Below are 22,775 nucleotides of genomic sequence, written 5' to 3' on the forward strand. Positions count from 1 at the left end.
TACAAAGATATCGTAGGCTACCACACTGAAAGCTAATATTTGGTCATTAGCAACCTACATCAGATTCTGTTCCATAGGTGGGTAGTTGCGGATTTATCGTGTGCTTATTCAGAGCGTCACACTCTCGGAGCGTCCAGAGCATGTCAGATTGAATTTACAAACTCTCCCTTTGTAAGCTGTTTCCAGAGAGCGTTGTTGTTTGGTGGTTGTTCCGTAGTTTAAACAGTGTTAATTACGTAAGGATATAGCCTACATGGTAAAATTAGTTCTGCACGTTTACTAGAGCATCGACAGAGCTACATCATAGATATAAATTAGGCCTATTGAGAATAAATCACAAACTTATATCAATGGAAGAACATGTTTCTGTCGTGTCCCAATATGTTCTTAATTTCATTTTCATTTTAAGAAATCAAAAGTTCATATGGTTGTGTGGTGCAGAAGTGTGAAATGGCGGCCACGTTGCTTTGTTCGCATGCGTGTGGCCGCTCAGATAGCGTAGGCCTACACAATTAACTTCCCATTTTCAGACAAACAACACGCTTGGGCGCGCACACACGTTAGCTTATAACTAATAGGTGGCTGAATGTAGCAGGAGTTTCCTTCAATTGCTCCTTCCCAAATTATAACCTATGTAGGCCTAATAAGGTTTGGACATGTGGCAAGCAGACAGACAGACAGGTAGCCTATAAACACGTGTACAGAGAGCACTGGACTTATGGAGTAGCCTACTACATTAAAAAAGTATAAAAAGTTAATTGAAAATGTTAAAAAAGGGTAAAAAGTAAAGTTTAAAATGTATGAAGTAATTTCATGTTCTTTGCACAGCATTCTAGCTCTAGCTGACATTCATGAAAACCTGATGCAGAACAATAAGCTAGGCCCTACTGCTTCCCACAATTGTATGCATTTTTGGCCCGAGGTATACATGCCAATAGGCTGTTCTATTATTAGATGAATTCCCAAAACGATGTTGAATAGGCTACTTTAACGTCAACCAGGCCTGGGCCCAAAACTCTGTGTGAAGTTGCTATGTTCTCACCAGGGATGGATTACTGAATGGGCCTAGTGGGCCCAGGCCCAGGGGGCCCTGAAGTTCAAGCCTCTGTTTTGATGAATGAAAACATGTTCTATCATAGTAGCTTGTTCTTCCTCCTCCTCCTCCTCCTCCACCTTGCATACACACTCATCCTCGTCCTCTCACAGTTTCTTCTATCCATTTTCTAGCTTTCTCATTCCCACCTTTAATAACCTGTTTGCTCTCTGAACTGGCTAATATTGGTTGTGTCACATCATTTGAAACATGCTATCTTTATTGCGTATTGTTATATGTCTTAGAGACCTTTATGGTTTCAAAGTTGCAAGGTCCTTTTTGTAATTAGCTTTGCCAAGGAAGTTAGGTTTTCATTATCAGTCAAAATCAGCAGATTTTGAGTCTGGAATATCTGTTGGTCAAGGTCTTGCCCATATCCCTGCTTTGATGAAGCTTTCTGCTGGGAGATTCTGTGCCTCTTGTTTTATTTTTTTCTTACTCTCAAAAAAATGTACATTGTACATTGGATAGTAGATTTTACTCTTGTGTGTGTTTGGTTTAACATGTATGTGTAATGTCTTTGGCAGAACACCTCAGCAAACACATGACATTGCAGCGACATTGGCAGAGAGTGAAAGTCACCGCAACATTACCTTCTGGTCACATCTTTGCAGCGTCGCAGCAATGTTGTACAGAGTTGTTATCATTTGGTACCGCAAGTAACATAGCAGTGACATGCCCTTATTGTGTGTTGCCTGTGCAGGTTAGCGTTATCTCGTGTTGCATCTTACTTTCATTTTCATTCTGAGATAGTATGCTGACTAAGTAATTAGCCACATGTGGAAAGTTTTTCCGGCTGAAGTTTATCATTCCCCTGATAATCCTGTGCAGGCTTATCAGAAGCCTTAGCGATCAGTGAGTGTTCTTTTTGGAGAACATGATGTCCCAATCAAAACATGTTAAAAATTAACAGCAATATGAGCTAGATACGGAGATGACCCAAAGTAACCCAAAGTTGCTCTGTAGTCAGAGTAATCCAGTGTTTCCCCTACAGTGTATTTAACAGCGGCGCAGCGCCGCCGCTGGATTTTCAGCGCCGCTGCAACATAATATCACGAGATTCACTTAACACACTGTAAAAGCACAACGGCCAACGTCATCTCGAAATTGTTTTCTGAAAGTCTTGAGTAAGTTAAGTGCATCAAATCCGCACTTAGCCTCTCATTATTCAGGACATATATGCGGCATGATGTGTCAGGTGATTACAAGCCCAAAGACAAGTCTGCAGCCCATATGGCTAGCCTACGTTCTGAACACGGTTACATTGTTTAGCTATCCGACTGATGGGGTCTTGCTCCGCCACAGTGTAGCCTATGGTGTCATCGTTCACTTGTAGGTTACACAATAAATAGCCTACTTATAGGCCTGGTGACAATAAAAAATGATATTAGTTATATTTCATCACGAAGCTGTTTGTATGCCGTGAATTCGCTTGTAGCCTATGCCATATGTTAAGCTTGAGCAATTCCTCTGATCCAAAGCCTGCTTTGACACATTGACACTAATGTGAAACATGCATCCTCCTCTCCTAGCCTACATCAAATAAAAGAAACCAATTCATGATTACCGAAATGAATTTAACATGGGGGGAAAAAAGTTTGTTGCGATTTAGCCTACTGTTGTGATGCGGTTCTTTCTGCTGATTGGATTTACGTCCGGTGTCGTCAACTCTGAGAACTCTTGCTCCGGCTGACAATTTTATCCAGAGAGCTGATTTCCCAAAGATGAGCCTCCATCAACATTCAACGACAAATTATTAAAATGTAAGTAATGCAATAGAGTAAACCAATGTGCTACAAGGTGTATGGTCTTAACGTTAATTGTAGCCTAGACTTGTAACGTTAGCGTAGGGCTACATGTAATGTTTGTATGGGAAAGCTAGGCGAACACAGTCTAGGCCTGTTTAAACTTTCTGATAGTTAAAGGAAATATGAGCATATGTTGGCATATACAGTACGTATAGCCTAAATTCTGTCCACTTAGCTATAATAGGCTATCACAAACAGACCTTTTCTACGTTTGCGGCATTAGACATAGGAGCCTACATTCTCTTATCAGAAAGACGTGTTCTCATAACTTCAGCGTTCTCTTGACGGTGAGACGAACGGTCGCACTTCAATCAAGTAGCCTAGGTCCTTTTCGAGTTAATTGTGAGTGAGTTGTATGGTAACTGTGGGAGTGATGTAGAAGAAAAGTGAGTATTTACTTTTTTATACGTGGGTTTGTTGTTTTGGGACTGAGAAATAGACTACAAGGAGAGCATCTGGCTACGTGCATGCGTGTCAGCATTAATGGCCCCCCAATAATTCAATTCAATTACCAAAGAGCCTTAGAGATGTGCTTTGAAAAGCCCAGAAAAATTAAGTGCTCGCAGATTGGGTGTGGCCTTTGCCATTAAGACAAATTTAAATAAATTGTAAATAATCTTTTTCTGGGTTGTGCCATTTCATTTTTCTTCTATCATTTTTAACCAATAATGTAAAAGAAAGCTGAAAATGTCCACAAAAGAAACACGAAGGTATGATATAAAAAAAATAAATAAAAAAAATGCGCAACAACCCCCCCCCCCCAGTAATAGCACCACTGCTGGAAACATTTCTAGGGGAAACACTGTAGTCTCTGGTAATAGAATTGAAATATGTAAGTCACTGGATGAAAAGTGACTGCTTCATGTAAATGTTCTAACTTTGTGAGGTGGGCAGGGGAGGCCCTTTTCATGTCTGTGCCCAGGGGCCCAATGGCTCATAATCCGTCCATGGTTCTCACCCCCTGATTATAGGGCCACTCAATCAAATAACACGGGTGATGTTATGTGATATGTCTTAATAGAGCGCTTTATAGCAAGGGCGCGGGAAGGTGGGTGCTGAGGGTGCTGCAGCACCCCTTGCTTTTTGTCAATAGGCCTACAAATTCGCAGTTTGTCATTATATTTGTTGTCAAATAGGCAAATAGCAAAAAAGGTTATGGATAGCTTTGAATATAGCTATCCATAGTCAAGATTCACTTCTATAGCTAGACTATAACGTTTAAAGTGACGTGACTCGCTGAGGAGAGACGTTGCAAGCAGGCTAGTTGACTTCGAGAAAAGAATATTAGGCTACAGAAAAGAATACAGGATTTTTTTCTCTCCCGGCAGTAAAGACAGTAGATTCAGTGTTTAAAATGTAAATGCAAACTAAAGGTAGGCTAACTATGCATATGACCACCCAGAGGCTGCTGATCTGTCAAAAATGATGAAGATCAAGATGGTTTTATTGTTGCTGTCATTATTACCACAAACACGAATTGATAACGAAACCATGGCGATCGTGGGTTATATCTTGCCTGCTTATTAGGCCATGCGCCTGTTAGAACTCTGTGTAGCATGCATATCCTACTGCCAGTTTCCATATAACATCACCAACTAGTTCGCACTTTGAATATATCGTTGGATTGTGAAAAGCCCAATCTTTTGCAATTAGTCTTTGGCAAGCCCACGACCTCATGTACGGCTCAGTTTCTTTTAGTGTCAGGCAATGTGGCTGATCTAGCCCAAATCCACGAATTTCGTGTTGGTGAGACCTGTTGCCTATCAGTAGACATGTCATCTCGAGTTCCACGACAGCTTAGCTAGTGCCACCGAAATATGACACTGAAATCCTTTCACTATTGGAGTCGCTCAGATAGAAACCGCTGTAATTGGTGGTTAGGACACTTTTGCTGTGGAGTGGAGACGCCATAAGTTAGGCTACTCAGAAATTGTTTGCCATTGTAGGTCATTGCAGCCTAATTATAGCCTGGCGAGCCAGACCCACATTAAAATGTAGGGTCTGGGCACTCACCGTTCGCAGTGCTCAGTCCGAGGGGCGGGATAATCAGTTGTCTTTCAAATTCCCTCTGCACGCAATAGGACGCAATAGGATATTTGTTTTCAAGTAGCAGGGAATTCAAGCCAAACCGTTGCAACTCTGCCATCAATCATTATGTTAAGCCCACCAAACGACTCTATAAACGATTTCAATGCCCTGATTTCTGGAGCTCACAAGCCAACGGAGAGTTGCTAGACTAGCCCTGGAATGTGCTGCCGCTAGGGGCGCGTCTAGATTTCTAGGCTAGCCTAATTATATTTTCAAGCCAAACATCTCTTAGTGCAGGGCGATATGTAGCAAAAAAAGGTGTTTGGAACATTTCATATAGATTTTTGCAAATTATGTTTTTTCACTTCTTCAGACCCTATAGTTTGCAAAACTACCTGTTTCCAATTTTTTCCCGGACTGCACAGGTCCAAAATCCAAGATGGCGGATATATCACCAAAAATTGCAAATAATCGCCTTTTTAAACATTTTAAATGGATATATGTTAGGTATTATCATTATATACATACATGTTCTAATAAAATTTAATGACTTAGGTAATAAATATGACCATGGGTGACATGAGATGTCATGATTATCAACCAGTGATTGGTGTAACCACCATTATGCTATTTATTGGCATACCCGGAAAAACACATTGACTTATTAAAAGTTTCCTTCACATAACCTAATAATCATTTGAATTAAAGTAATGTTCTGCACTCACCACAATAGATTAGATTAGATTAGATTCAACTTCATTGTCATTGCAGAGCACAAGTATGAAGACAATGAAATGTGGTTTGCGTCTAACCAGAAGTGCAAAAAAAAAAGAAAAGTGCAATGTGATATACAAAGTATAGACAGGTGGTGCATAGACAGGTCAAGAAATGTGTAGACAGTAGTATACAGTTGATTTATATAAGGTAGAGAGGTTTAGAGTAATATAAATATGTGCAGTGTATGTTAGCAGTTACTTTATGAGAGCAGAATAAATATGGCTATGTAATGTGAACAATGTATAAACAACATACATTGGGGGGGGGGGTCTGCCTCCTTGTTGTCCCTGTCAAGATTGCTATGGTCGGGGACACCTCAACAGGCACAGGCAAGGAGGCATTGGGCGGGGGTGGCTTTGTAGGTTGGTTGTCACCGGGATGCAGAGCTAGAGTTCAGCTGCAGGAAAGCTTCCTCTGAACCTGCTGTGCGCCTTATGCAAGCATCACTTGCCCTGGATGGCCTCAATGGAGGGGAGTGAGGAACCGGTGATGCGTTGGGCTGTTTTCACCACCCTCTGTGACACAGTTGGTAAGGATACGCTTGATGGTGCAGGGGTAGAAGTTCACCATGATCTGAGGAGGCGGTGGACCTTCTTTAGCCTCCTCAGATAGAAAGCTTCCTGAAGTCCACAATGAGCTCTTTGGTCTTCAATAATTCTGTTAACAGAATTATTGAAGCCCTGCCAACTTAGCTGCCCACTACAGCTAAGTCTGCCTTCATCCATGAATTGTGACTGGTTTCAGAAACAGCATCATCTGAACAATCTACAGAGAGTAGCTCAGTGCAATTAACACACACATTGGATAGCATCTTAAAGGAACCGTATGTAAGAAATGTATTTCAATTAATCATAAAATGGCCCTGATATGTCACTAGACATTAAGAAATCATGTTCATTTTAAATACTTATATCACTGACAACAGTAGTCTGGCCAGGATATTGTCATTTAAAAAGTGAAGTTGCAGCCCTCAACTGATGTTGATGTTGTCATGTTGTGTTTTGGCCTGATGCGTCACCCTCCACCTATCTACTAATCACAAAGTCAGTAGTGTTTTGGCATCCGGGTTGCCAGCTCTGCCAGTCAGAGGGGAGGGGAAGGGGAAAGTGATTGTAGTACCAGTTTTGGCCACAATCTTACATACAGTTCCTTTAATAGATGGCATGGCTGTTGTGCAGGAGATGGTTGTCAGGAAAAATGACATGAACTGTTGCTAAGATCTGGCAGAATGCTTCTTTGAAAATGTTGAAAGTGAGGCACGAGGCTACAATGACATATAGGCTACTTATTATTTAACAACTATACCATCACAAACTCCATGAAAGACAGGACGAGACAGGTCGATACAATGGGAAAAAGCTCATGATAAGGGATACAAAATACAAGACTACACCAATCAAAGACTTTAAAGCTTTCTGGGATCGAAGGAAACCAAGGCCAACCTCGTCCTCTACCTTGCTCATAAAGCTGTTGAACTATGTAAACTGCCAGTCACAGTTCACACACACAAAGGTGGCAGTAGCAGTAAGTCATTTTGGCAAAACCCCACAAATCTACTCGTCACACAGATGTCTTGGTGCTTGCCCTTCGCAGGGTACCAGACATCAACAAAGACAGTCTCATTATCATGGGCACTGGAGAACGTCGACAAAAGATACATCTCAGCCTAGAAATCTTGACGCACCCTAGCAACAGCAAATGTAATTTCTAGCCAGGGTAGTCTAGCAACTCTCCGTTGGCTTGAGGTGGAAAAACCCAACTTCGGTCCAGCCAATCACATCGTGCATAGAGTCGGTGGACCTATCGGGTATCCTATTGTATCCTGTCAGGAAATTGAAAGACAACCGTTTGTCCCGCCATTTACTGTTTATCCCGTGGGAAAGGAAAGGTTTCTGTTTCAAGTCAAACAAGTCATGATGATGTCATTAACACACTTTGTAGGCTTGTAGTAGGTCCTCATCCATCTCCAGACGTGTTAGCTGGATGTGAGAAATTTGTGTGTCAGCTCCTCAAAACATGGTTTTCAAACAGCTAAAGCCCTTCAGTGGAACTCAGGAACTAGGGAATCCCATCCCTATGATTGTCCTACCATCGCCTATTGCTGTCCCCATGCTCGGATTCCTACCCGCGCAGCCTAGAGACCCACTACTTGCCCGATGACAACTCCTAATCCCTATGGACAATTCATCCCCTACACTGGACTATTTGAACTTAACACTAAATAGGATTCATGCATTATCATACTGGTTATTGTGGTGATTTTATCTAGACATAATAACTTGTGTAACTTGTGTGTGTGTGTGCATGCTGGTTTATTAGAAAACATTCCATCTTATATAAGGATATTGTTTATGCAACTGTTATGCAACATTTACTGGAAGTCATGAGACTGAGCGGTCAGAGACTAAGAGTGAAACTGAGGAGGAATGGCAGTGAAAGTAAAACCAAACAGGGCTAAGAAGAAGTGGAGGGGTTTACAAGAAAAGGAGGCAGAAGTGAAAGTAAAACCAAACAGGGCTGAGAAGAAGTGGAGGGGTTTACAAGAAAAGGAGGCAGAAGTGAAAGTAAAACCAAACAGGGCTGAGAAGAAGTGGAGGGGTTTACAAGAAAAGGAGGCAGAAGTGAAAGTAAAACCAAACAGGGCTGAGAAGAAGTGGAGGGGTTTACAAGAAAAGGAGGCAGAACCAAAAGTGAAAGTACACATAGAACCAAAACAAACACATACTCTGCCTGGCAACAGATTACACATAGGACCTGGTCACATGTATTCTGCCTAGTAACACACATTTTTTAATGTTTAAATGAGAAGGGTTTTCCACCAATATCTCAAGTCCCAAAACGTTCTGATTGGCTAAAAAGGGCCTGGTGACGTTCCTGAGGATAGGAACGCCTCCCAGGCCCCTGAGAGCATAAAAGAAAGAGCTCAGACACACTCAGATCAGATCTCATCGGGGTAGCAGCTGCCACTCATCACTCTATTGCCTGACGGTCCAGTCCTGACGATGTTTGGGTTGTATTATCACTGCAATACGGTGAATAAAGGATCAACAGTCTTCAGCTTCTCTCGTCTTGTTGTTCTCCTTCGGGTCTTTGACATCAGAGTGCTAGTTGGATTGGAGGTTCGGGAAACCATCTAACCACTTTGTAACATATACCTCAGGTGGCTCTAAATACCATGTTCTATTCTTTGTATATAGACCTTACTGTCCTTTAACTGACCCCAGGCAGATGGGTCAGGCCCTTGAGTCGTGGATCTGCTTAGGGTTTCATCCGATATTTTTCTCCAATTCTTGCGAGTTTTTCCTTGCCCCTGTTACTCATTGGCTCTGTCTGAATGTTTAACACTCTGTAAAGCGCCATGAGACAATGTTTTGACGCTCTATAAGTGAATTTAAGTTGAAATTGAAATTCTGAGAGCACACAGGCAAGCAAATGTTTGGGCACAAGATACAGTGCCTGCTCCAAAGATTCTTGACTCACTATCACTGGGATGGAGGCAAATTGTTGATGGGCAATGGGCTCCTGTTCTGTCAAAACTTCCACCAGCACCACAGGCTGTTGTGGAGCTTGTGAAGTGCTGTTGTCTTGCCAGCCAATGCAGTAGAAGGTGTTCTTGCAAGAGTAACAACTTACCATTCACACAACTTTGCAGGTGTGAAGGCTCTGAGGAGATGTGCACCAATATTAAAAAGACAGTGACAGTGGTGAGGATAAATACTTGAGTGACAATGTTTTGTTGAACTCTATAATAATGAAACAAAATGCAGATTAAATGTTTTTCTATTTTTCCCATTTTTCTCCAAATTTCTTGGCAAATGATGCAATACATCTTTTGTAAATAGTCTGTATATCACTTGTCTACCTTATTATATGTATATTTATCAAAACAATTGACCACTTTAAGCCTTTATATTATTTTTCTGCATATATTGTCCACCATCTTGAATTTTGGAAATATTGGAAACAGGTTGTTTTGTATTCAATGGGGTCCTAGCAAGTAAAAAATCACCAGTTGCAAAAATCTATATGAACCGTTCCTAAAATTGCACGATTCCCCATACTATCTGGTGTGGTTTTGACAATCAGAAAAGCAATATACTGAAATAGTTTAATGATGTAAAGTCAAGTGCGCTTCTATGGGTCTGGTGTGTGTGCGCGCAGTTTTTATTAATGAGTCGGAGTGGCAAGTGCTGCGCATAGTTGCAGTGGAATGTGGCTGTTCTCGCTCTTAGGTCTACCAGAGGGTCTACTCATACACGACGCTGAAATGGCGTATTTAGCTGTCTAAATTCGAATCATATCATGCTAGGGTAGAAATTGTCGGACATCCATTATTTTGTTATTCAGCACCCCTGGTCAAAAATATGTTCCCGTGCGCCTGCTTTATAGATCTTGGTATAGCTGCATGAAGATGCTTTTGGCCACATGTTAGGCTAGAGTATGTTAGCCACATGTTAGGCTAGAGTATGTTAGCCACGTGTTAGGCTAGAATATGTTAGCCTGTGTCTGCAAAACCCGTTCTCTGTTCTCTCTACTCGGAGAAAAGTGACATGCTAAAGCAAATGTCTGTGGTTTTCCTGTGCACCTGAAAGATGTAGCCTATGTGACAAAGAACAATTTTACAGGAAGACAAATCAGATGAATATTGACTTAGGGGGTGTCAAACTCATATTAGGTAGTGGGCCGGATTTGATGGAATGAGACCTCATGGGGGGCCGTCATTGTCAGGATCATTATCATTTTTCTGCATGGGTATTGGAGTATTGTTTGATATCACTTATGAGCAAACAAGTGCAAATAATGCACTGCTGTCATATACTGCTCTTTCTCTCTTGAAATGCCCTACTACTTCCATGTTAGGTTTTACACTTCTTCCTTCCTGAGGATGGTTTGTAGTGCTAGGTTATCAATTTATCATATCATAGAGATATTGCTTATTGCTCATTGTTGAAGACAACTGAATGTGAATATCTTTTTTTCTAATTTTCCCTTCCTACCTAAAACATCTGGGGGGGGGGGGGGGGGGGGGGGCATATGAAACCCATCTGGCCCCTGGGCCTTATGTTTGACACCGCTGATTTAGTTCACAGGGAAGGATAATGCTCTCACAACCTAAATACAAACGTTTTATGTTTGCCTTGCTGCTGTGTGTCATTTTCATATATAGTCCCTTTTAAAAGAACCAAACTCAGTCCATTAAAATGGGACCAGAAAGAAGACCAAAACAAATGGGACTCAAGGGAGAGGGTTGTTTTTGTTGTTTCACATTGTGAGTTCATTTGCAAAAGGATCTCTTTCTGAGGGAGTCCTCTTTCAAATGAATCTGTGAGTTAATTTGAAAGAGGATCTCTTTCTGAGGGAGTCCTCTTTCAAATGAATCTGTGAGTTCATTTGAAAAAGGATCTCTTTCTGAGGGAGTCCTCTTTCAAATGAATCTGTGAGTTCATTTGAAAGAGGATCTCTCTTTCTAGGGGAGTCCTCTTTCAAATGAATCTGTGAGTTCATTTGAAAAAGGATCTCTTTCTGAGGGAGTCCTCTTTCAAATGAATCTGTGAGTTAATTTGAAAGAGGATCTCTTTCTGGTGCAATTCAGCTATGATGGGGCCTCAGTTTTCTTCATGTTCACACTATACCTTATCTGCTGGTCTCAGACCTGCTTTGGATTATGGGCTGTGTAGTTGCTCTGAGTTAGTTATGTCTTTTCATCATCATTCATTGTCAGGTTGAAATAATTATCATAACCCATAATTGGTGTGGTGATTTTGATTTTCTGAAATATAAATATTATAATTAGAATAATTAATATAATAATTTTCAGAATTAATTCTGATCTAAAGTTATTGCAAAGATCCTCTTGAACTGTCTGTCAACATGCCAGCCAATCACACTTTTTAATTCAGTGGTAGGCCCACCCCACCTAGTAGGCCTAACTCTGGCTATGTCCAATTTTCACTCACGTCCAAAACGACAAGTGAACAGCAGCCTGATAACTGCACTGCCCAGTCTCTCGTATGTTTTTAATGAGAGTTCGACAAAGAGATAATAGCCTAGCAGATCATGAAAAATGGTGAGCAATACAATCCAAAGTTTGCTGATTTCTACATTGTTAGTTACAATTTTATATTCCTCTTTTAGTCAACTTTAGCATGGGTTCAAATATGTATGGGCCTCACTGTATATAAAGCTATATTTTCTGTCTTCAGTCCTTGGGAGACTCTCCCACTGCTGCTAGGATGAGTGACTCTCAGGAGAGAGAGGAGGCTGCAGGTCCCAGTGAGACACTCAGTCCAGAGTCTGCAGCACACAGCTGTGGGACCATGAAGAATGATGAAGACATGGATGATCCTGTGTCACACTCTGATGGAGGGTGAGTTTCCTGATTTCAGACCCCATCACATTCTCCCACTCATTCTTAGGCAGTTTAATCAGAAGATTCAGAATCAGCTTTATTGGCCAGGATTGCGTAAACAAACAAGGAATTTGACTCTGGTTAATCTTCCGTTTTTTTTGTGGCACAATTCCGATGTGCAGCATGGGAGTGTAAACAGGAAAAAAACACATGGATTCTAATATGTTTAGATTGGATTCAGGCCTCATTCATATGTGGAAATACATGTAAATCCGATATGAATCAATGCGACTGCAGTATAAACAGGCAGATCAGATATTCCCTGTCATTTTCAACTTGCTCATTGTTAAAAAAAAGCCCACAATCTTTTGGCATCAAAATTACTCTGGTGCGCGTGCGGATTGTCTCAAGTGTTTAAAATTAGTGAACCATGTAAAAACATATACCTGATATGGGCCACTCTCCAACGTAGATGTAAAGAGGCAGTCCATAAAACCGGATATAGGCGGAAAATCGGAACTGTGCATCAAGGCCTGCCGATGTAAACGCAACCATAGACTACATCCCCAACATTTTGGGTAGAAAGAAGATGTCATGTGTGGACACATGCATGATATGCAAACATGTGGCTGCAAAAATCCTGATCTGTGCGCTCCCCACTCTTTCAAACAGTGGAACACAGTAACGTCCTTTGGCTTTGCAGACTGGTACTAAAATTCTGTGAGTGGAATGTGCAAAATTAATTATTATTACTTTGGGAGTTAGTGCCTCTTCAGGCAATTCAAGGTTAGCAAAGGGCCAAGGGTAATGACAATAACAACGCAATGCTGACATTACCAGCGCTCAAGACAATAATATATGATCCTCCCTGCATTGATGAACGTCACTTACAAGCACAAATATTTCCATTAGACAGTATTTCTGCAGTGAGCCTAGCTAAATGGATGAACATGAAATGGTTTCAGAGCAGCATGTCATCATATTTTAATGGACCCGGAGAGAAAAGCTTGAAAATCACACCCGAAAATGATACTACAACAGAATGGAGGATAATCCTCAGGCTCAGGAGAATCCCTAGGCTGGGTGAACCCAGCCTGATCTGCCGGCGATTTCTTTTTCCCCCCTGCAACTCAGGCTGGAAACCTGTGCATCTTTTTCTACTGCTTCCGTTACAATTTTGCCGGGACCAATCACAAGCTGGGATAAGCTGCCGTGCTATTGGCAGGTTTGAAACGATGACGATGCGGGTGACGTTTGCAGAGCGACTCGAAAACTCCAGGCTCTCCCACTATCGTCATCGGGAGAGCCTGGAGTTTTCAAGTCGCTCTGCAAATGTCACTCGGTTCGTTGGTCAGACTGGTGAATGAATATCCAATTGCGTACAGAGTCATTTAAACTATGCCCGTTGATCACGCCTCTTGTGCAGTAGAAAATACATAGCAGACTCCCCAGACTAATGTTCAATCTTAAAAGATTGAGCTTGTTCTGGTGAAAGCCATACTAGAGAATCCCCCAGTCCAAAGAGGACTTAAATGAAGAAGAATGAAGAACAGCTCCGGTGTACAAGCTAGAGACTGTTGTTGGAGGTTGCATTGCGACATGCCAAGGCATCCAGGCCATCACAGATTACAAAACTACTAACTCCACCCCCCCCCCCCCCCCCCCCCCACCCCCCCATCACCGATACCTCCTTGCCTGATAGGCTGAACTAGCCTGGGTGTTCCCATGCTGCCTTGCGCACGATTTGATTCACGCTGCTAAGGCAGCCTGGAGACCATGGAGCAAATTTTCGCCTGAGATAGGGAACCAATCACAGAACAGGGGGGGGGAAAGCAAGACGATGATGAGCTATGCACAGACGCATTTGATAGACATCCGTGGCACCCAATAAACGGATCTGGGCATTTTTTTCAAATACGAGAAAATTAACGTTTGGTTCACAGACCACGTCTCATTGAGAAGTGGTGGCGCTAGCCAGGCTAAGGCTGAACCACTTTTGTGGCCGCTTTGATTGGGACAACAAGGATGTGGCCATCAAGGCTGTGGTCTCTTCAGATCACCAGCTCGTCAAACTCGTCCCCAGGGCCTGTGCTGTGCAGCTGACTGAGGTTTGGACTGACATATTGAATCTGTCATTGGCCCAGGCAGCTTTCCCCGTGCGCTTTAAAACCACCTCCATCGTGCCGGTGCCAAAACACTCCACTGCAACAAGCCTTAATGACTTCCGTCCAGTTGCACTCACCCCCAGCATCATGAAGTGCTTTGAGAGGCTGGTCCTGGCCCACCTCAAAACCTTCCCACCACCCTCACTGGACCCCTTCCAATTCGTCTACTGTCAAAACAGGAGCACAGAGGATGCCATCTCTACGGCACTTCATTCTGCCCTGTCCCACCTTGACAATAGCAACACCTATGTGAGAATGCTGATCATTGACTTCAGTTCAGCATTCAACACCATCATCCCCTCCAAACTGATCATCACCAAACTCAAATGATGCGTTGCACTCTGTCACAATGTTCATTATGAGTCACTTTATGTGAACCTCAGTTAATTTATGATATTATGACCATTTTATTCTATTCAGATTTTTTAGACTCAAGTACATGACCAGATTTGGCAAAATATTATAATAACTCAAGCGAGATTTTGTTCAAACACGCTTTATTAGCTGAGTTCGAGAGCAGTGACACAGACACAGAACATAGCACACACTAGGGAGGTCAAGAACACATGTAGATTGCACACACATGGTTGGACACAGCCACACCAACACAAAGGGTTACACACGAAGTAGAACTAAAAGGGGGAAACACGCTACACTAAAACACGTACTGTACATAAACAGTAAATAACCACATAAACACACACAAAACAACCCCAAAGTCCTCCCAGAATCCCCAGAATGCAACATTGTTACAATATCATTTGTTTTATATTTTCAACCCTTTCTATGATCTCTATGAATATTACAGTAGATAGTGCAAAGAGGCTCGAGGGTACATCTGAAGAAAGTGAAAATCCAGGAATGCACTGACTATTTTGGTGCAGATGTTGAGACTTCCCTAAAAGTTTGATGTAAAAATAGGTGGCCTTTTGAACATCAAGACTCAACTCAAGATGCAGGCACCAGACCACTCTTCAAAAGAGTAATTTTATTTTTTTAGTGTACTTTTTGTGTGAAAATCTAATTGACATCATGCAGCAAACATGGTGCATTACACTAGATGACTCTTTTCTATGTAAAGAATATAACCTGGTTCAATATGGATATTGATTTTGCATGGAATGACCCAATGTTGTCCCTTCACTGCTAACTGACTCCATGTTTTGTTGTCCCTGTGGCTCCGGGGAGACTGGCCCTTGTAATAATTGACATAGTTAAGTTGCTTTGTACAAAAGCGTCAGCAAATGGAATGAATAAATAAAAAAATAAATAAAATGTAATGTTTTATGTTTGTTGCGTGTTCAGCACTGATCAGTTGGTAGGTGACCAGGCACTGAGTGACTCCTCTGGACACAGAATCCACACACAACCAGGTGAGGAGTAGAGAAACATATTGGAATTATTAAAGGAAACAGGATAGTGTTAATGTAATGGAATTATTACAACACTGATGTTTGCCAATTAATGTGAATTAGCCGTGCTTGTCATGACAACGAGTACACAAGAGATTGGTGAAGTTAATGGGTTAAAAGGTTTAGCTTAAAAGTTAATCAAATGATGTTCTCTATTCCAAGCAGATAATGAGGTTCCTAGGAGCGTTACAGAGAGTCCTAAACCCAGAACTCAACCACGTCTAATCGACAAACACGTAGATATGTGCACACTGGATGAACACACAGGCTTGATCAAAAGCAGCAGACACCTGCAGACTGAACATACGCCAGGCAGAAAGAGGGAACTAGGTGAGTATACATTATGGCTTTTTATCTTTTTTTTTTAAGAATTAATAAACTGTTTATTTATCTGCCAATAAACAGAATAATATTTTTTTTTTAAATTATTTATGTTTTTAAGTATTGATTAGTGCTTGTGGATATAGGCCTATTTTGTGTAGAGTGAGTTAGTATAATGATTTCAGTATTTTTTGGGACAGACACAAATAGTTAAAAACAAGTTGATATATCAAATAAGAATATCTATTCATTATTCATTATTCTCTGTTAACTTGTAATTTCTCAACAGATGAGGACCTAATGAGAGTTATAGAGAATCACAAAGCCAGTCTGAAGAAGAGGTTTGACAACATATCTGAAGGAATCATCAAACCAGGAGCTTATATCACAGAGGGAGATGCAGGGGTGAATAAGGAACATGAGGTTAGGCAGGTAGAGTCAGCATCCAGACCTCAAACCACAGAAGACACACCAATCAATTGCAATGATATCTTCAAGGCCTTACCTGGACAGGAGTCGCCCATCAGAACTGTGATGACCAAAGGTGTTGCTGGCATTGGAAAAACAGTCTCAGTGCAGAAGTTCATTCTTGACTGGACAGATGGAGTAGCCAATCAGGATATAGATTTTATTTTCCCCTTTTATTTCCGTGAGCTGAATTTGGTCAGGGATGCTCAGTATAGTCTTCACAACCTCCTGCTTGACTTCCACCCTGAGCTGAAGGAGCTGAAGGATGGTGACGGATACAGCGATTGCCGGGTTGTGATCATCTTTGATGGTTTGGATGAGAGTCGGTTACCTCTAAATTTCCAACAGAACATGATATTGTCTGATTTAAAGCGAACATCATCAGTTGATACTTTGTTGACAAGCCTCATTCAAGGAGATCTGTTTGAATCGGCACTCATCTGGATAACCTCACGACCAGCAGCAGCCAGCCAAATTCCTGTTGAGTGTATTGACCAAGTTACAGAAGTACGAGGATTCAATGATCCACAGAAGAAAGAGTACTTCAGGAAGAGAATCAGTGATGAGAGTCAGGCCAACAGAATCATCTCTCACATTAAGGCATCCAGGAGTCTCCACATCATGTGCCACATTCCAGTCTTTTCTTGGATGGCAGCCACCGTACTTAAGCAGATGCTGGAACAGGACAACACCCAGGAAATCCCCAAAACTTTGACTGGAATGCTCATACGCTTCTTGCTCATCCAAACCACCAGGAAGGATGAGACATGTCAGAGTGGAATGGAAGTGGATAAAAAGAAACTTCTAGAATCCCAGAAAGAAATGTTACTGATGTTGGCAGAATTGGCTTTCAATAATCTGGAAAGTGGAAATCTAATATTTTATGAAGAGGACCTGACAAAGTATGGTATTGATGTCAGTGAAGCTTCAGTGTATTCTGGCATGTGCACCGAGATCTTCAAGGAAGAAACTGTCATACATCAGAAGAAGGTCTACTGCTTTGTTCATCTGTGCATCCAGGAGTTTCTGGCAGCTCTGTATGTGTTTCACTCTTATGTGACTGACAACCTTGAGGCACTGAAATCCCTCCTCAGTGAAGAACACAAAGATAATCCCAACCTCTCAATTTTATCATGTCTTCGCTCAGTGCTGGGGTTTCAATCTCAAGCTCATCTACATTGGTTGCTAAAGAATGCATTGGATGAGGCTTTGAAGAGCAAAAATGGACACCTGGATCTTTTTGTTCGCTTCCTTATGGGCATCTCTCTGGAGAAAAATCAGAGGCTTCTGAGAGGTCTCCTGAACCACACGTACAGCAGCTCAGAGAGTGTTAAGAAAACATGTCAGGACATAAAGAAGCTCAACAGTGAAGATCTCTGTCCTGAAAGATGCATCAATCTTTTCCACTGTTTGTTTGAAATGAATGATGATTCCATGCACAAAGACATTCAGAAATACTTGTCATCACCAAAGAATGTCAACCAGAAGTTGTCTCCTGCCCACTGTTCAGCACTGGCTCACATGCTCCTGATGTCTGAAAAGGTGCTGGATGAGTTTGACCTGATGAAATACAACACATCAGATGAGGGACGCAGGAGACTGCTCCCAGCAGTGAGGTGCTGCAGAAAGGCACGGTGAGTTTCTGATGGAGATGGATAAACTTATGACTCTTATGAGTAAATTTGTTTTCCGTATTATTATTTACAACCCCAAAACAGAGAAAGTTGTGACGTTGTGTAAAATGTGAATAAAAACAGAATGTAATAATCTGCAAATCTCTTAAACTCATATTTACTTGCAAAAAGGACACAGACAGCATATCAAATGTTGAAAATGACATATTTGACTATTTCATGGAAAATAAATGTTAATTTTGTATTTGCTAGCAGCAACATGTTTCAAAAAAAGTTGGGACGGGGATAACAAAATGCGGGAAAAGGTGTGTAATGATAAAGAAAACTAAAGGAGGAATGTTTCATAACTAATTAGGGTAACTGGCAACATGATTGGGTATGAAAAAGAGCATCTCAGAGAGGCAGGGTCTCTTAGAAGTAAAGATGTAGGGGTATTCATCACTCTGTGTAAACCTGTGTACACAAATGATGAAACAATGACATTTTAGCATTTGGGGGGTTCATCATCTTCAGCAGTGTTTCCCAAACTTTTTTTCTGGGGACCCAGTTTTTAAAAATGACAGACCATCGCGACCCATTTCACTTCAAATCTACCCTGCAACCACCAATATTGTTTTAGGCCACAGGTTCTCCAACTTTTCTATGCCTCCCCCAACCATACATTGCTATAGGATCTAGATAGATCCTGCTTTGAACACGGTTGTGTTGCATTTTGAGCACCATCAGCGTGAAAAGTTGGAAATGACTACTGAAAAGATGCGCATCCGAGAGTGTGGAGAAATTCTCGCATGTTGCGCATTCGTCAGCATAGTAAGCTGTTCCTGTATTTCTAAAAAAAAATGTTGTAGGCTACATTGCATTGCAGACAAATGGGTCCATAACACTGTGGACGTCAATTCCGATGCAAACAGCAAATAACTCAAGTCGTTATATTGTATTGTTGTATTATATTGAATTTCCCCTAGGGATCAATAAAGTATATCTATCTATCTATCTATCTATCTATCTATCTATCTATCTATCTATCTATATTATATTGTATAGTCGTTATATCAGAATGAGAGGCTTTTGCGCAATAGCCGGAAGAATGCCCCTTTACTTTGGAGTTAGCGAGGTAGAAAACTAGAGAAATAGTGTTTAAAATGTCCATTTAAATTGTAGCCTAATATAATGCACTGCTGTGCATTTTAAATCAGAAATAAGAATGTGAGGAGGTTCCTATTAACTTTAAAGACTTCATCTAAAATTGGAACTATCTACATGCAAATTGAATGTCCTTATGTCCGGTCTATGGATGTCTGCTTTAGTTGATAGCATGGTCACTAGATTTTAATCGGTAAAGTTGAGGAGCTGATATCTGTTAATGTTCGTACAAATAGGCGGATTCATGTCCCTTGCAGTTTGCAACTGCGAGGTACATGGCAGGCGCCCCAAAGAACGGTTTCATTCTGAGAGGTAGATATCCATGCTCTGACTCCCCCTCAGCGATGCGTTCGTCCTCCAGTTTCATGCGCCAGTTTCATGAGCCTTTAAGACAAAACCGTGACTGTGGTAGTTAACAAACTACATCCTAATAGAAAACTGTTAGCTTTCCCGGTATCATATGACAAATGGTATCAGTGAGGCCTATAACACAACATAAATTGTGCTGGCGACCCAAATTAAATCTCCTGCGACCCACCCGTGGGTCGCGACCCAGACTTTGGGAAACACTGATCTACAGGACATAATATTATTAAAACATTCAGAGAATCCAGAGAAATTTGTGAACAAGGGAAGGAGCTGAAAAACACATTGAATGGCCGTGGTCTTTTGAACCTCAGATGGCACTGCATCAACACCCGACCTGTTTCCACACCTGTCATTGTATGGGCTCAGGACAACCTCTGATAGCCATTGTCTATGTGCACAGTTCGATACTCAATTTAAAAACTGCAGCCAAAATTGTAACAACCAAAATTGTATTGAGACATGATACAGAAAATACCACCATCTTATCTGGGCCTGAGCTTGTTTAAAATGGACTGAGGTAACATGGAAAAAGGTCCCGTGGGTAGACCAGTCAAAATTTCCCATTATTTTTGGAAATCATGGACTCATCTGGGCTAAAGAGGAGAGGGCCTATCCATGTATCCAACCTATCCAACCTGTTTTAGTGCTCAGTTCGAAACCCAACATCTATGATGGTGTGGAGGAGCATTAGTGCCTACAGCATGGGCAGCTTTCACATTTGGCAAAGCACAATCAATTCTGAAAGATGTATACAGGTTTTGTGCAACATATACTGCCATCCAGGCAATATCTATTCCAGGAAAACAATGGCAAAATGAATTCTGAACATATTTAAATAATATTTATCCATAGAGGAAGAGTCTGTGTGCTAAAATGGCCTGTCTGCAGTCCAGATTTGTCAAATTAGGTGCATAATGGAATGAAAAACATGACTAAGAATACCCCATACTGTTGAGCAACTGAAATCGTGAATTGGGCAGTAATGGGACAACATTTCATTCTCAAAACTCTACCAAACAGTGTCCTCAGTTCCTAAACATTTACAGAATTTTGGTTAATGAAGAGGTGAAGCAGTAAAGTGGTAAACATGCTCCTGTCCCAACTTTTTTTGAAACATGAACATGTTTCAAACATGTTTGAACATGTTGCTGGCATCAAATTCAAAACGAACATATATTTTCCATGAAATATTCCAAATTTTCATTTTCAACATTAGATATGTTGTCTGTGTCCTTTTTGCTGCTAAATATGGGTTTACGAGACTTGTATAATATCACATTTAGTTTTTATTTGCATTTTGCACAACGTCCCAACTTTTTTCTGTTTTGGGGTTGTATATTGAATCTTAGATTGATGAGAAAATGTCATGATGTGATAATGATGACGCTGATGCTGATGATGATGCAACATCTGTGCATAACTGTTGTAAGTCAATAAACCTTTTCCAGGCCCACTCTCAGTTGTACAGTTGTGAAGGTCTGGGTGTTGTCAGGCTAGTTAAACAAGTTCAAATCTATGTAGAAAGGTCTTTTTTCACAGGCTCCTGCTTTTTTATCATTAATGAGAAATTATTTGGATTTTGTCACACTATCTTACAGACTTGCTGACTGCAAACTCACAGACAAGTCCTGTAAGCTTGTGGCCTCAGTTTGGAAGTCACCGAACTCCCTGATAGAGCTGGACCTAAGTAACAATGACCTGGGAGATTCTGGAGTTCAGCTTCTTTCTAAAGGATTGTCTAGTCCCCATTGCAAACTGCAGACATTAAGGTGGGTGTTTGGCATTTCTTTGGGTAGGTTGCACCAACAAGGATTAAATTAATCTTGGTTTAGGCCTAATCAAACATTTGTAGATCTAGGTTTAAATTTTGAGCTATGTTGCACCACTTAGTTGTAAGCGTGGTTTAACAAATCCACAATAAATAAAAAATCCTGTGATTATGTGAACATTTAAATCAAAATTAAAAGAATGCTTTAATGTAATGTAATGTATCGGATAATCCAGTTGACTGATCTTGACAGCCTTTAATGGCTGTTTTTGCACATCCGTGTGGACAGAATTATTTTCAAATACGAAAGAGGCTGGCTATGTGTGGCTATGGCCTAAATGTAAGCTGAAAAGATACATAGTTAGACCCCTCTTGAAAGACCCAAAACTATCGCAGGACCACAGGAGGTATGAGGAACCACTAAAGAAATGAGTCTTGCTCACCTTTTTCAACTTTATTTTTCAATTTCATTTTAATATTTTAATGAAATTCCATGCTTTGAAAATGCAACAGTGTCACCTGTGTATTTCAGTGTAGCCCCAGATAAGCTAGTCTCTGGCTGAGTAAGATAACCTTTTTTGTATATTAATGTATATATATTGCTGAGAGTCCCTGGCTGCTAATTACATTTGCGTTTAAATTTCTAGGCTACATAACTCCTATATTATCCCTCAAATTATGTTTAAATCTAGAATATTCTGCCTTGTTTTCATCTTGTAGCTTATAGCCATCTGTCATGTTAGTCTACAGTATATTCACTTTGAACTTAACAATTTGTGTTGAACATGAGCAGCTTGTTTGGAGGTAATGCTGACTCGCGACGCATGATGGAGGGATGCGCTTGTATGTTGAGCTGGATATCTTCAGTTGTATACATTCAAAATATATCTTTTGTGGCTGCATTCAGGATCTCCTACCCTATCTTTAAGAGTCTTGAATCATGTAATTCCATTTTATATGATGAGCGTTCTCTAGTAAGATGTCTGTGTTGGTAGCATACATCACACTTCTGCTTAGTAACATTAATCTGGGTAGACCTGGAACATTCTGAGTGAAAACACAGACTTCATTATTGCACACTTGTTGGGTGTCATGTCTCTGTGTGGCAGGACAAGTGAAACTCTTGGACTTACCTCTCTACCTCCCTCTCTCTCTGTCTACCTCTTTCTCTCTCTCTGTGTCTCTTTCTCAGTCTGTCTGGTTGTCTCATCTCCATGAAAGGATGTGCTTCCCTGGCTTCAGCTCTGAATCCAAAGTCCTCCCATATAAAGGAGCTGGATTTGAGCTACAATTATCCTGGTGAATCGGGACTGAAGCTGCTATCTGATAGACAGGAGGATCCTCAAAGTCAACTGGAGACACTTACGTATGTAAAGAAAATCTGCTTAATCTTTTACAGAATAATTATAAATAGGAAAATTCAGCTGAATTGATCCACTG

General features: G+C 41.0%; 1 protein-coding gene across 1 annotated transcript in view; it reads left to right on the forward strand.

Moving 5' to 3' along the window:
* Nucleotides 1–22,775, forward strand: part of LOC121719409 (protein NLRC3-like) — a 34,802-nt gene that overhangs the window by 392 nt on the left and 11,635 nt on the right. Inside the window, exons 2-7 of the mRNA XM_042105013.1 lie at nucleotides 11,910–12,073; nucleotides 15,526–15,593; nucleotides 15,795–15,962; nucleotides 16,243–18,055; nucleotides 21,166–21,336; nucleotides 22,528–22,701. Coding sequence (XP_041960947.1) covers nucleotides 11,940–12,073; nucleotides 15,526–15,593; nucleotides 15,795–15,962; nucleotides 16,243–18,055; nucleotides 21,166–21,336; nucleotides 22,528–22,701 — 2,528 coding nt within the window. The 5' untranslated portion in view covers nucleotides 11,910–11,939. The remainder of the gene's footprint in view (nucleotides 1–11,909; nucleotides 12,074–15,525; nucleotides 15,594–15,794; nucleotides 15,963–16,242; nucleotides 18,056–21,165; nucleotides 21,337–22,527; nucleotides 22,702–22,775) is intronic.

Source organism: Alosa sapidissima, chromosome 9 (assembly GCF_018492685.1).
Source record: "Alosa sapidissima isolate fAloSap1 chromosome 9, fAloSap1.pri, whole genome shotgun sequence".
Lineage (NCBI taxonomy): Eukaryota > Metazoa > Chordata > Actinopteri > Clupeiformes > Clupeidae > Alosa > Alosa sapidissima.